The sequence below is a fragment of the Muntiacus reevesi genome, chromosome 3, assembly GCF_963930625.1.
Source record: "Muntiacus reevesi chromosome 3, mMunRee1.1, whole genome shotgun sequence".
Classification (NCBI taxonomy): Eukaryota; Metazoa; Chordata; class Mammalia; order Artiodactyla; family Cervidae; genus Muntiacus; species Muntiacus reevesi.
In genome coordinates this window covers 249,201,623-249,215,424 of record NC_089251.1, presented here as the reverse complement: position 1 = coordinate 249,215,424, position 13,802 = coordinate 249,201,623, and the positions used below count along the sequence as shown (strand labels likewise).

Here is a 13,802-nt window from a genome sequence, read left to right as displayed (position 1 = left end):
CACCCCCACAGACATGAATATTTACAACGGTTCTGGGCTTCTCCTCCACGCGCCCGCCTCCCGGAAGCCTCCCCAGCCCGCCTCCCTTGGGGAGAGCCCCCAGGCCTTAAAAGCGTCTCCTGGCCGGCCCTCTGAGCTCTCAGCCGGTTGAATGCCAGACCAAGCCGTTTTTCCTTGTTTAAAAACCTTTTCCTTGGTCAAGAGGCCCGCCTGGACTGCAGCATTTCGGAGGATGCATTTGTCTTTGTGCGAGGGAATGTTCAACACTCAGATTTCAGCATTTTGCTGGGGTATTTGTTTTTTTCAGATTTCATCGTGCTTCCAAATCCCTGCTGGGACTTTGGTTAGGAAAGGAGAAAGGACACCACCTCCTTTATATTCGTGTGGATCACCAAAAGGGATGGATTTGAAAAACACTACTGAAGCTCTAACCAACAGACAAAATTTTACACTTAGAATAATTTCAGTCTCTTTGGGGAGTGGTCTTCAGGGATATCTCCTTCCACCCTACGTCCCATGCTAAAGGGAAAGAACACAATGATACAATGGCGTATATTGCAGAGAAAATGGTCTCCCTGTGTTGTCTTAGGGCCTTGATCTAAGTCCGGTTCCCTGGCCCTTTACCCAGCCCGCCATACCTGAGGTCTGAGTGTGGCCTCTGCCTTTGTTTGGTTATTTTGAAGGGGGCAAACCTTACCGGACTCAGGGAGACCCAGTTCTCATACCATTGCCTCCCTGAGCCCTACCAGCATTTCTAAATAATAGGGCCTCCCTCAGCAGCTTCTTGCTTCATTTTTTCTGTTTTTAAAAGGAGCTGTTTAAAATATAGTTCCTCAGATTTGCTTCAGAGAACGGGAGTTGGAACCATTGAATGCTCAAAATTAGAGACAACGTTTTTCTAATTCCTCTACTTGCTAAAAGCTAGTAACTCTCTAGTTTCCATCTCTGAGCTAGCAAGGAGCTGGGGTCTGCAAGAGCTCAGAATACTGAGCAGGCCCCAGGTTTCCTGGCCCGATTTAGAGGCTCTGAAGACCTAGAGGGTGCCAGGTCCACATCTCCCAAGGGAGTCTGCTGGGCTCCTGGCAGAGGGACCAGTGTGGAGGACTTCCCACAGGAGTAGCCTATTCACAAGAAGCCGGACTGGAAAAACATGGCAGGGAGAGACGCTCTGTACTGAAGCCCGAGGAACCTCATATCTTGGCAGCCCCGCCGATAACAGTAGGCTTCAAAGTTTGAGAATGTAGGCAAAATGCAGAAGTCCCGGCCAGCAGGAAACCGAGGGTTCACTTAGAGTGTGGGACACGCTGAAAGCTGCTCATGGTTCCCCTACCTTGGTATTTTATATATTTTGTTCACAGGCTGTTATACACCATTTCCTGACTGACTTGGAAGCCATTTTCTCGTTTAATGAACAGTCAAGTAGACACCCATAGTGAAACCGCAGCCAGGAAAGAAAAACGAATTTGGTGACCTGAAAAACATTAGAAGAGAATCTGAAATGTTTTGAAAAACCGACATCAGTCCCGTGACAGCTTGACTGGGACTTGGATATTTATTTCCACTGAAAACATTTCTGTATGTCTGATACTTACAAGCTATTGTTTTTGACAAAATAAACAAAACACGTACAAAAATTATTAGATAGCAGAGAAAATGCAATTCATCTAAACATCAACTGAGGTCAGTTGGGCTGAGGCTCAGGGTGCCCCATGAGGTGTCCATTCCAGATCTTGTACTGAAAATTCTTGGTCTTGCACTGAGAATAAATCATCATCGTACTTTGAGAAAAAAATCTTCAACTCTTTGGCTGTCATGCATCTCACTAGAAGAGAGGGAGCTATTTCTCTGAAGGAGGTGGAGAAGGGGCAGAGATGATAGAAGGAGCTTGGGGGCCCCTTAGGGTCACTGAGATCAAGGCAGGACACCCCAACACACCCAGGACATCTCTACCTGGCATTCAGCAACCCCAGCCTCCACGGAGCAAGCCTGACAGGGCCTCTCTCAGGCTCTGCTGGAGCAGGCCATCATGGCCTCAGAAAGAGCCCAGCAGTGGGGCCCCTGGTGACGCTGGTGGGCGGTGAAGAAGATGAGGAGAGGGAGCTTCTGCTTCTGTCTGCTTGGTTGAGAGAAGAGAGGGGGCTGAGGATCTGAAGGGCCTCCTTTCTAACCCTCCTGATTTCTGGCTGGTGGGAGACTTCACCTCTCCCTGCAGTGGTTTATTACCATAATTCAAGAAAGACAGACCAGTGGACACCTTTTCCCACCTCTCCAGGAAAGCCTTATGGACAGGCAGGGTGTAGGATCCCCCCCCCTTTCCTGGCTCACTCCCACCTTTCCCTGGATGTTTCCCCTCCTCCTGGTGCAACTCAGCCTCAAAGCCAGCTAGGAGCTTTCCTCACCAGAGTTCAGCTCTGGGGGTCCAGTTACACAGTGGAGGGCTCTAGCATAGGTATGTGTAAGGACATGGGAGAAATGGGGATTTTACCAGTCCATCTGGAGGTTGCTGTTTGCTGTGGAGCCCCAGCCTCCCTCATCCCATCCGTGGGAAGGAAGTGCCCAATCCATTCAGCCCAGCTGGAGGGGCCAGCCCAGCCTGGACTCCAAGGCATCTCTGGAGTTTGTCTGGCCACCACGCCCCCTTACTCATTTTTCCTCCTGAAGGTCTAAGGCAGCTACTGTCCTCCCAAAGGAGAACGGTGCCCTTTCCTTCCTCCAGAGTCGAGATCCTGGCTTTGCCACCAGGAGTTTGACTGCAAAGAGACAGAATTGTGCCGTCAGCCCTTTCTACTCTGCTGGAGAAGTCTTCCTAAATTCAGTTCCACTCTGAGCCCTAGTTAGGTGCCTGCTGGATGCAGAAAGGGCTGGGGAGGAGGGGATAGGAAGACGAATCAGGTGGAAGCAGAAATGCAAGTACAAGGGCACTAAAGTGAATGGGGGGGAGATAGTACCCCAGCTAAGAGTTAGGACAGGTGACCCTAGACTTTCACTCTGGAAACCTCAAGGCCGAGGATGCGACTTCTGCAGGTTTCTCTGAGAAGGGGGGAAAGCAGGGACGCTTAACTGGCCAGGTTTCCAAACAAATCTCCTGCAGGCTTCTGGGGCTGCTGTCTGAGAGGGAGGGTACCTGAAACCAGTGGAGAAGGAGCAGAAGGAAAAGCCCTATCCCCTGTCTTCCTTCACGGCCAGGCCTTGAAAAAAAGGCAGGCCCAGCTCGGCTGGGGACACACCCAGGGCTAGTACAACGCCAGCGCCTGCTCGCGCAGCACCACGCGCTTCTTCTTCATACGCCGGTTCTGGAACCAAATTTTGACTTGCTGGTCGCTGAGGTTTAGCCTGTTGGACAATTCCTTGCGCTTCTGCCGGTTGATGAATTCGTTGAGAAGGAATTCGTTCTCCAGTTCCGCAATCTGCTGCTTTGTGTAGGGTTTCCGCTTCTTTCGGGCCCTCCCCGGGGCCGCCCCCCACGGCAGGCCTGCAACACAGCCCCAGCCCAAGTCAGCCCGGCCCGCTCCCAGTTGCCTGCCCGCCCCTGTAGGCTTCCCTCCCTCTACACACTCTCCCAGCACCCCACCTCCCACCCCGGCCCGGGGAGCTTTGCTCGGGGAGCCTGGCCACCCTTTACCGTCGGGTAGCGAAGGTCGCAGGCAGGAGGCGACGCCCGCCTGCACTGTCATGTTCAAGTTGAGCGGGCCTTTGGCGTCGTCCTTGAAACCGGCGGAGCAGGGTGTCGCCTCGAGCAGAGTTGAAGAGCCCGGCGCGACGCGGCCCATACCCGTGTAGTCGTATTTGGCCGCTTTGAGAACAGCGGCCGCAGGGGCCAGACTAGACTCCGGGATGAAGGGCGGCCGCGCCCGGCCACGCTCCTCCGGCCCCGCGGCCGCGTCGGGAGTATAAAACTTGGCCTGTTCTTCGGATCCGTCCTTGGCGCCCAGGGGCTGCAGGCCGAGAGGCCCAGAGCCAGCCAGGTAGGGCTGGGAAAAGCTGCCGAAAGCGGTGGCACCAGCAGGCTGCGCTGGGGCGCAGGAGGCGGGCGTGGTGGCCCAGGGCAGCGCGCCGCGTGGGTACGAGATAGGGGGAAGCGCGGCCAACTGGCCGCCATTCGGCCGCAGGTTGGAAAAGTAGAAGGAGTCGGGCGACTGCAGATTTAGAAGCGAGCCCACATAGCCCGCTCTGTAGAGACTGCGCTCACACATCTCCAACAAAGGGCTTGGGCTGCGCTCGCAGCAGTATTTAGTTACAACCGGGAATAAGAGGGACAGTCTCAGACGATTGGACGAAACTTTGCCTGCAGGTTCTTCAAAGCCGGTCATTTCAGCACCGCCTACATCCCCCGACCCGTTTTCCTCCCCCGCCCCCCATTCAGGGTATTATGATAACACCCGCAATATTCGATGGCGAAGGACGAGGTTGCCAGGCCGAGCCAAGTCATATTGAGCGAAGATGGAAGCCTCTTCGAGTTTCCTGGACGATTTCAGGAGCTGGGGGGCATTGGGCAGGGGGTACCTCTGCCTTGATGTCCCTTGGGACCCTTCTTGGTCTTGACTGGCTTTGCACTCCCGTTTTCTGCTGGCTACTTGGGTTAGGCTTGCTTCTACCAGCTTTCACTTGCAGCTGAGGCCTTTTCCAGTAGGGTGCACTTCCTGGCTTGTCCAGAGAGCCCTTGGTCTGGTAAGGCCATCCTCTGTCCCTAGGCCTTAGCAAAGCTAGTCCTACCCCGTCCCTCCCCACCTCATCCCTCTGGACTGGACTCTGCGCAGGTGACCTGGCAGTGAAAACCCAGGGCTGCCTGAGCCCCAGGTCCCAGGCTGCAGGCATACTTTGCTGATAGAAGAGGAACGCATCACAAATTCTGCCCAAGTTTGGCGCCCAGGAAGGAGGCTTCACATCACTCCTGTTGTGCTTCAGCATAGCTCAGCCTTCTGCTCCTGGTACAGTCAGCATCCAGGTCCTGGGAGAGTGCTGGCCTGGGGATCCAGGCTGCTTGATTGGCCAATGGTGGCCAAAGGCTACATTCTTTTAATCGCCAGCAGTTCACCTTGGTGATTACAGCCTGCAAACCAGAGTTCCAAGGTGTTCATTCACTCCGTGGTGTGCAGTAGAGCGAGCTCCCCTGAGCTGGTGTTGAAGAATAGAAGACCAGAGCCACCGGCCGGGAACAGCGGGGTACACCGAGGGACACCGAGGCACCGGACTAACTGCGTTCCTCTGCTCCGCGCCTCCAGGGGCGCGCGGGCCGCTGGCGGGCTCAGAGGTCTGGCGAACTGGGAGGCGGGCGGCAGCGCTCCCTTCCTGGGAGCAATGCGGCAGCCCCCGGCCGCAGTTCCTCCGGTCCAGTGTGGCCAGAGGGCTCAGGGTCCTCCTTTCCTGCCTCCGGTCTCAAGACCCCCAGCGACCCGCCTCCGCCCCAGCCTGCAGCCCGCCTCGCGGTCCCGGAGCCAAGCTGGAATTGGTTAGACCGCCAGCTCCGGCACGGAGACCACACAGGCGCCGCCGGAGGGCAAGGCTGACCACCGCGCTGCGACTTTATTGTGTGAGTTATGGCGACCAATTGGGCGGCTCTGGGGAACGCAATCGGCCTCTTCCCCTCGCTCTGGGGCGGGGATAGGGGGTGGGGATGGGGGTGGGGTGGCGAGTCTGGGCTCCTCGGGGCTCCGTCAGAGTTTCCTTAGGAGCTCAGAAACAGAGACATTCCATTACCTGTCCTTTCGTGGGAGGTGTAGGCACGCGCTGCAACCTCAGTTCCTGGGGACTTAGGGAACCTAGGCTCTCAGGGAATCTTGCCCAGTTTTCGAGGAGCTACAACTTCCCGAAGTCTGAAAGTTCCCTTTCCAAGGGGTGCCTGCAGTCTTTTCTCTTCCTATCTCAGTACTATTTCCAGGTCCAGGGGTGTCTACTTCGGACGCTTAGGTGGATGCTTGTTGCGGTTTGCCCAAAGGGACTAGAGGTATAAAGGAATCAAGAGAGAAATAGAAAAGACGAACAACTAGACTCTCCTTGGCTCAGATGATGCCCAGCTGCCCCATCTCATCTCCTGGGCTTTTGATTTCCTAGATCCAGCAGACAAAGTTGTATGTTAGAGCTGGCAGGCTGGGGACAGGGAGGGAGGGAGGGAAGGAGGGCGGCGAAGTGGGAGGGTGCCAGAGGCTTGGCTGGTGAACTGCAGAATGGGAAAGGAGGATATGGTCGCGGAGTTACACGGCGAGCTCTGCCAATGCCGCCTACTGCCCAGGAGATGGCGAGCGAGCTCCACGCCTGGCGAGGCGCCGCCGCACGGTCAAGATCAACAGTGAAGGACGGCTCAGCCGGCCTGGGGTCGCCAGCCTGTGCGGTCACGGCCCGCGGCCAAGCGCGGCCGAGCTGTCGGAACGCCGGAGATGGTAGCGGCAAGGCTGGCCGGGACGGCGGAGCCAGAGGGATCCGGATGGCTGCCAGGGACGGGAAGGGTCGCGGCCGCCCCTTTGTCTGGCGGTAAGTCCCAGCTCCGGAGTCTCCTTCGTCTCTTGGATCGCGCGTAGACGCGCGGGCCTAGATTCTCCACCGGCGGCGCTCGAAACCTGCCAGGTTTTGGAGGCGCTGTGCCGGTGGCCTTTCAGTCTCCACCCGCAGCTAAGGCCTCTCCCCGAAGCTTCCTCCGTTCGCCTCGTGGGTTTCCCTACCAGCCCTCCGGCAGTTGATCGGCTCCGCTCCTCAATTCGGAATATAAAAGGAATGCATATAAATAACAAAGTCTTCATCTGTTATTGATTTAGCCATCAATTCAAATTCCACTGGAGAGCTTTTGAACGTAGTTTTCATCTTCATCAATCCTCCTATTTCTCGTAGGCGGGGAAAATTGACCGGCAAACTACAGATGAAAGGAAAACCTCGAGGCAATCCTCCTTACCTACCATCCTCGGCAAGAAACCTGAGAAATGGACCTGGGAGATGGGATGCGGTTCTGGAGTCTGGAATTTACAAAAAGAAAAGAAGGGGGGAGGAACGACGATGGAGAAGGGAAACGGGCCCGTTTTAAATAAAAACACATCTTGTGAGAAAAAGAGAAATATGTTAGTGACTCGAACCGAAATGGAACGTCGGGACGGCGTGGCCCCATTTTCAGGGGTTATTTCTTCTTTAGAGATTGAATCGTGGTCACTTTTCCTTTTCTGTCTCTGCTTCTGTCTACCTGTCTGTCTCTCAATTAAAAAGAAGCTGCCTGCTCACAGTCGGTTGCAAGATACAGGGGAAAAAAAAAATCAAGCCGAGGCGGAGAAAACGAAAGTAGCTCTAAACTTTGGGTCTCTGAGTTTTCTCTGGCAGATCCATAGGGGAAATCTCCCACCAGAAGAGTTTACATATTGTGTGAGGTTTTAAACAACTATATTTAACTCGCATACCAAAAAGTTTGCAGCCATTGAAATCTTTGCACCCGGCGCTAACAACGACGAGGCATCCCGTTCCTTAGCGGCCATTTCCCTGAGTGGCAAAAAGCCCTCAGAAATAAAGTTCCTAGTGCCTAAAAATTGCGTCTAGAGGTTTAGGGTGTATAATTATGGTTTCGGCCTTCAACTGCTGTGTGCAGACTGCCAGGAGAAAGCGATAAGGGATAAGCCTGAAATGTTTCTTTTTCAGTTTCCAAATATGGATATGACTAATTTCAAGACCTTCCTAGAATAGATATTTATAACAGCCTTTCTAGGAAGAAAATCGCCAACCCGAGCACATATATATTGGTTTAAAAAATAAAGCCATTTGAATAAACTGATAATTTTCTTTTGAAAGAGAAGTAGAATTTTATTGGGGATTTTTAAAAAGCTGGTCTGGTAGAAAAATATAATTTTAGACACCACAAATTATATCCTAATTTAAAGATATCACTATTTATGTTAAAGCCACGGGAAAAGGAGGGGGAAAGGGTGATGGAAGTGTAGAGCCTCGAGGTTTTAGAGACCAGAACTGGTGTTGCGTTTCCTTCATCTACAGGGAACCGTGCATTTGGGATAACAAGATTTTATAATAAATAAGAACAGTTTCTAGAGGCAACAAGAGCTTGGAAAAAGAAAACAAATGTATAAAGACTCAGAAGAAACAAGAGAGTTCTGTTTATTTTCATCTCCCTAGGAGTAAAAAGTGATTTTTAAATGCCTGAAGCACTGTGCATGTGTCTCAGCTCACAGACATTGCATCTACAAAAATAATCTCAGTTGTATAAATATGCAGCACTTTAAAAGTAGTTATTTATCATCATTTTCAGAGACATCTTTTATTTTTTTCTTCCTGGACTTCAGAGCTCCACATTTCCCACATTTGTTAGATGCTTTAAGCTCCACAAGAGCCCAATACATTTGTTCAGACAGTCAAGTTCTTCCCTGGGTTCTGGATTAAAGTTTCCACCCATGGCCACATCAATTCAAGCCTCTTTAAGGGAACTGAGGAGATGGCCTCAATTCTAGACCCACAAATTGGAGGCCAAGGAGAGGGAATGCATTTATACCATTCATGGACCACTCTGTGAATTGTAGCCATTTAAATATCTGTGTCTAGAGGAATGAAGGCATCCATGAAGACACATTATTTCCAAATTAAAGATTATAAAAGCACAAATCTACAGGACGTATTGTACACATATAATAGCAAATGACCCAATGTCAGAAAGATTGTCTTCACTCCACTATTGATACAAACCCTATTTAATAAGGCAACTGCTTTAAAAGCCATCACAGTACCTCCAGCCTCCTGTTTCAGACTTTCCCAGTGACCCTAGAATACTGCTTGCCCAGAGCTGTTTCCATTTGCCCCAGGGTGACTGCTGAGAGCTAATGATTCAATTACCCAATCACAGGATATGAATGACTGAAAATCCAAATCCTTCTGCCCTAATGAATTATGAAGATAGTAAGTGCTGGAAACAGGCATAAAGAGTGATTTAAAAAAATAAAACCCTAAAATCAGAATGGCACTTCTGAAATTCATTTGGGGGGATTATTCAAAAATACTTCAAGTCCTTTATACTGGCCTGGAGGGAGAAACAGAACATTAAAAAGTCATAAAAAATAAACCTAGACAAGAGCAAAATCAATAATAAGTAAGAAACAGAAGTACAAAGTCAGGTTGGGCAGCAAAAGGTTTTAGAGCCAGATGAGGGGAAAAGAAAAACAATTCACAAAATTTGCCATCACTGGCACGGGATTGGGAGAATTAAATACATATTCAAGTCTTTCCAAAAGTCTTTTGGAGGCAACTGAAAGCATTTAAACTCTGTGGCCAATCTGGCCCACATCAGGAGACAGTATCTTTGAGCTTGGAGACGATTTTCTTGTCTTTCACTCTTCGGTTCTGAAACCAAATGGTCACTTGTCTCTCGGATAGGTTCGTGGCAGCCGAGATTCGCCGCCGCTTGTCCTTGTTAATGAACTTGTTAACGGCGTACTCATTCTCCAGTTCTTTGAGCTGCAGTTTGGTGTAGGGCACCCTCTTCTTTCTCCCTCGACGGTAGACACACATGTCTGGCTGATTTAGAGCCACATCCCCTGGTATTAAAAAAAAACAAAACAAAAAAACAGCACGGGAAAAATTAGATGGGGATATGTGAAGCACACAGCTGGGGGATGTGTGTGTAGACTTGAAGAGGGTATAGAGAATGAAGAAAGCCAGGCTGTTTACACTTTATTATTATTTATGCAGACATATTATTTACACATTATTAAAGAAAGATTATTTACACTTCAAAGTGAAGGCCAATTTGATGGATCATCATGGTTTCTCACACCGGCATCTTAACAAGCCTGTGATTTTATGGTGTGGTTGTTGGGGGCTCTCATAAGGACAGTTTCTGCAAATGCTGGTTGCAAACATACGAACATACATAGACTTAATAAAAACCCAGGCTGTTTGTTTAGACTTTGATTTCTTGTGTTCCTTGGAGTTTGTGAGCTCTTGGAAGCTTTAGTGGCATTCTGGGGCATTCATGTCCTTGGAAAGCGGGGCTCAACTTCATGACACCTCTTTGGGGAGGAGGGGCCAAGGCCTGAGCAAAGGGCAGCAAAGACCTTCAACTTTAGGAGAAAAATAGCCCTATGCCCACACACAGGAAGAAAAGGGTTGTGAGAGAGGCAGTTTAAATCAAGGGATGAATTTACAGAGTTCACACAAACTGGACCAACTGTTCCACTGGTTTTAACCGCGGCTGGGGGAGGAGGACAGGCACCAACTCCCAAGTAGGGGCGCAGGCTCCCAGTCCTTTCTTGTCCTTCTTTCGCTCTTCCTCTCCCCCCACTCCCTGCATTTCTCCCTCTTGCCCTTCTCCCTTTCCCAACGTCCCTACCTGGAAAGGATGACTTCCAAAAGTGAGAGCCCTGTGGCTGGTCCTTGGCGCAGTACACCTGGCCGTTCCACCCGTTGGCCAGCGTCCAAGACTGGTAGCCTTCCATGGAGATGTACGCCTCGTGCCGAGGCTCCCCGGAGCCGAAGGTAGACACCATGTCGATGTAGCCGGGCACATGCTGGTAGGGGCTCGTGTAGCCCTGGTAGAAAGACACCTCCTTGGCTCGCGCGGGCACCTCGTTGGCTGGTACGCTGCTGCTTGCCAGGCCCGACACGTCCATGTACTTCTCCACCGGGAAGCCACCCAGCGAGGCGTGCGGCGACGACTTGAGAGCATTCTGCTGCAAGCCCACGCCGTGCGACATGCGGCAGCTATAGTAGCCGTTGCCGAAGTGGTAGCCGTAACCCAGGGCCGGGGCGCCCGGGGGCGCTGCAGCGGCTGCGCCGGGCGCCGGGCACTCTTTGGCGGAGGGAGCCTCCGGGCGCGCCGCGACCACCGCCGAAGATGACGACGACGAGGCAGAGCCCGCGCGCTCAGAGGTCCCCGGGTACGCGAAGCCTGAAGCCGCCGCCGCCGCCGCGGCCGCCGCCGCCGCCGCCGCCGCAGCGCGCCCAGAGTGTGTGCCGGCGAACACTGGCGCCGAGAGGAAGCCGCGACACTGGCCCGGCGCCGCTGCCGCCGCAGAGGAGGAGGACGAGGAGGCCGGGGCCGCCCCGCCGGCCCCGCCGTCCGCCCGCAGCCCGTCCATGTCCCAGCTCCCGGCGCGGCTCATGGCCCGGCCCGGCCCGGCCCCGGCCCCGGCCCCGTGCAGGACACCATGGCGCTGCGCGCCTCCTCCCTCCTCTCCTTTCTCTCCTGTTCTCTCGCTCCCGCCCTCTTCCTCTCGCCCTCTCTCCCTCTGCGAGCCTCCCGCCTCCCGCCCGCCCGCCCTCCAACAGGTTAGCTCATCGCGGGACGTTTATAAAAACGAAGTTCAGGTTGGGAGGGGGCCTGGGCCGGTCGGGGGGCCGCCTCCCTCCCCGAGGGCTCCGGCTCGGGACCGTGCCATTGGCTGCGCGGGGCCACGTGGGGATGGGGGGCGCGGGAGAGCCTGGCTCCGGGCCCGGGCCCGGTGGACCCACCCACCCGGGCCCCTACCCCTCCCCAGCTCTTGTGCAGCCCACCGCCCCTTCCCGCCCGCCCCCGGACCCAGGCGTTTGCGGCGCAGCCACCCCCACGAGCTGATTGCGCGACCGCCCATCCTGGGCCCTGTCTGCGACCGAGGCGGGCGCCGAGGCCTGCGCCTTGTCTCGGCCACGGCTGTTTTTGCCACCTCTCCTCGGCTCCCTGAGCTGCACAACTAAACGAAGGCAAAGGACAGAGATGATCAGAATGATGTGAAAACAGACGGTTTTTGATCCTGTTGCTTAATGCCTGGGATTAGCTGACCTAGACCCCAAACCCGAGGGAGCTAATTTTCCCTACCTTGCGCGTTGTTACGGGGCGAAGGCTTTTAATGCAAGTTCTACCAGGCGATCCTCCGAATTAAGACCAATTGAAGTATAACCCCCGCCCCCACCCCAATTTGCACACACTGTCCACCCGGAAAATGCCCACGAAGCCGCCCTGGGGGCGGGGGGGGGGGGAGCAGAGACTTACAAGTAAATCAAGCGGACGAAAGACCGGTCCTTGCAGCGGTGAACCCGAGAAAAGTCCGGAAGCCTGGTCCACGCTGTTCTCCTCTATAGTCAAGCCAGCCGGGAGTCGCCTCCCGAGCTGGGCTCCCGAGCCTTGGCGCAGCCTCCCCGGGTCCGCAGAAAGACCCTGTGGAGGGCGCCCGGAGAAAGCTACTCTGCCGCCCTCCTGGAAACTTCTGCGCCTCGCCCTGCAGCCCAACTGCCTCATGCATTTTGCAGCCACCACCCACCCCCGCCCGTTACTCACACCAATTAATTGAAAACTTCACTTTCCCAGGGACCTTTGTTTCGCTTTCTTTTCTTAGCTGCCAACTGCAGAGAATCGAGACGGGCAGATAAAGAGTGTTTTTTCCAAGCTAACTTGGGTCTTATAATGGGAACAGCCCAAAGCAACAGAGTCTGACTTCGAGGGGGTAGAGCGGGCCCTGGACAGCCCCGCCAGGGTGCGGGGATCACAACTCTGAAGCCTTTTCAACACTTCTTTGCATTCCTCAGCCACAGAACCCCAACCCATCATCCACCATCTTAGCCATTGTCTGATGTGAGTCCTGTGGCAAATTTAAGGATCCACTTCAGAAGCAACGTTAGATCTGATGAGCCGAAAATATTGGGGTGTGTGGGAGAGCCCTCCGAGTGAGCCCATTTCGTTCTGTAGGATCAGCTCCCCAGGCCATCCCATCTCCAAGGAAATCGCTCCCATGAGCCTCGATTGGTGAAGCCAGCTTGTCACCTAGCCCTGCTGTTTCTGGACCAAGACAGGACCTGGAGGGGGCAAGCAAAAGAGCCAGGGAGGCCGTCTTGGGCCTGGTCAGACATCGCAGGGTGGGCTGGTGGTGTTGGGAGTGTTGACACGCAAAACGCAGTAACCATAAAAGGCTCAAATAAAGGGGAAAGTTATGAGAGGGGCGCTGGAAAGGAAAAGCAGGAGACTTGACCTTTTTGAAGTCTTAGACATGTTCATGATCAATTCGAGACAGGAGGGGTCTAAGCCTCTGCAGAAAATTGTAGAAAATGTAACTTTGCTGGTGAGAACAATTTTGGCTACTTGAGAGAAGGCAGAAGATAACAAGAGAAGCTGGATTTTTTTGTTTGTTTGTTTAATACCAGCCAGAGCCAGGTGACAACATTGCTGACTTTTTGGAAGAGTTTGGCTGGGGTCTCTTTACTCAACAGTTTGATTACCAAACCAACCATGGAGGCTGCCCTGAAATGCTTTTATTTTTCCTTTGTATACTTTTTTTTTTCCTCAGAGAGGGAAAACATGGAGATACTTAAAATTTTTTTTCTGTGACCTCAACAAATTCATTGAAATATTTCTAAAACATAACTGGAACCAAGCAACCTTCAGTCTCTTAAAACTAAATATCACTGTGATTTTGAGTTCTGGAATTTCTGTTCCATTTTTATCTGATAAATACATATTAATGATGGATTATATGCTTTAAAATGAGGAAAATGAGATTAAGATGAGAAGGAAGGACTTGTCAAGTTTTTCTGATTTCAGACAGTCCCTCATTTTTTGGCCTAATTGTCCATGCAGCAAAGTAAGTTGTTCAGGACTGGAAGCAAAGTCTGAATTAATGCTCTGTGAAAGACACTTCTCAATGGTGGCCATGCCTCTAGTTTCCTTGTGGAACTCTGGCAAGACATGGAGTTTCTCTACCCATCCTAGTGAGTGGATATTCAGAGACCAGGGAGGTTTTGAACAATCAGCTTAGCCTCTTGCTATTCTGCAGTTGTACTCTCTTCCAATACAGCCTTCTAGGTCCTGGCCCTGGAGGAGGGGATTCCCCTTAGGAAGGAGGTTCTGACTTGACCCTGTG

The 13,802-nt window shown here is 52.6% G+C and overlaps 2 protein-coding genes and 1 long non-coding RNA gene across 3 annotated transcripts in view; 1 reads left to right on the top strand and 2 right to left on the bottom strand.

The window, feature by feature from the left end:
• The window catches only part of LOC136163487 (uncharacterized), a 490,623-nt gene that overhangs the window by 160,304 nt on the left and 316,517 nt on the right, over window positions 1–13,802 (top strand). The gene's annotated exons all lie outside the window — the stretch shown is intronic.
• Window positions 3,234–4,193, bottom strand: HOXD12 (homeobox D12). Its single transcript, XM_065927926.1, has 2 exons — window positions 3,623–4,193; window positions 3,234–3,472 (listed from the first exon to the last, which is right to left on the bottom strand). Exons 1-2 carry the CDS (start codon window positions 4,191–4,193, stop codon window positions 3,234–3,236), a joined length of 810 nt encoding a protein of 269 aa, XP_065783998.1.
• Window positions 9,259–11,075, bottom strand: HOXD13 (homeobox D13). The gene is made up of 2 exons (XM_065927925.1): window positions 10,304–11,075; window positions 9,259–9,509 (listed from the first exon to the last, which is right to left on the bottom strand). The coding sequence occupies exons 1-2, from the start codon at window positions 11,073–11,075 to the stop codon at window positions 9,259–9,261; spliced, it is 1,023 nt and encodes a 340-aa protein (XP_065783997.1).

Coding starts and splice junctions, on each gene's coding strand:
- HOXD12 (XM_065927926.1), bottom strand. CDS start 4,193: ATGTGTGAGCGCAGTCTCTACAGAGCGGGCTATGTGGGCTCGCTTCTA. Junction 3,473..3,622: donor GCGACCTTCGCTACCCGACG/GTAAAGGGTGGC, acceptor GCTGTGTTGCAG/GCCTGCCGTGGGGGGCGGCC.
- HOXD13 (XM_065927925.1), bottom strand. CDS start 11,075: ATGAGCCGCGCCGGGAGCTGGGACATGGACGGGCTGCGGGCGGACGGC. Junction 9,510..10,303: donor TTGGAAGTCATCCTTTCCAG/GTAGGGACGTTG, acceptor TTTTAATACCAG/GGGATGTGGCTCTAAATCAG.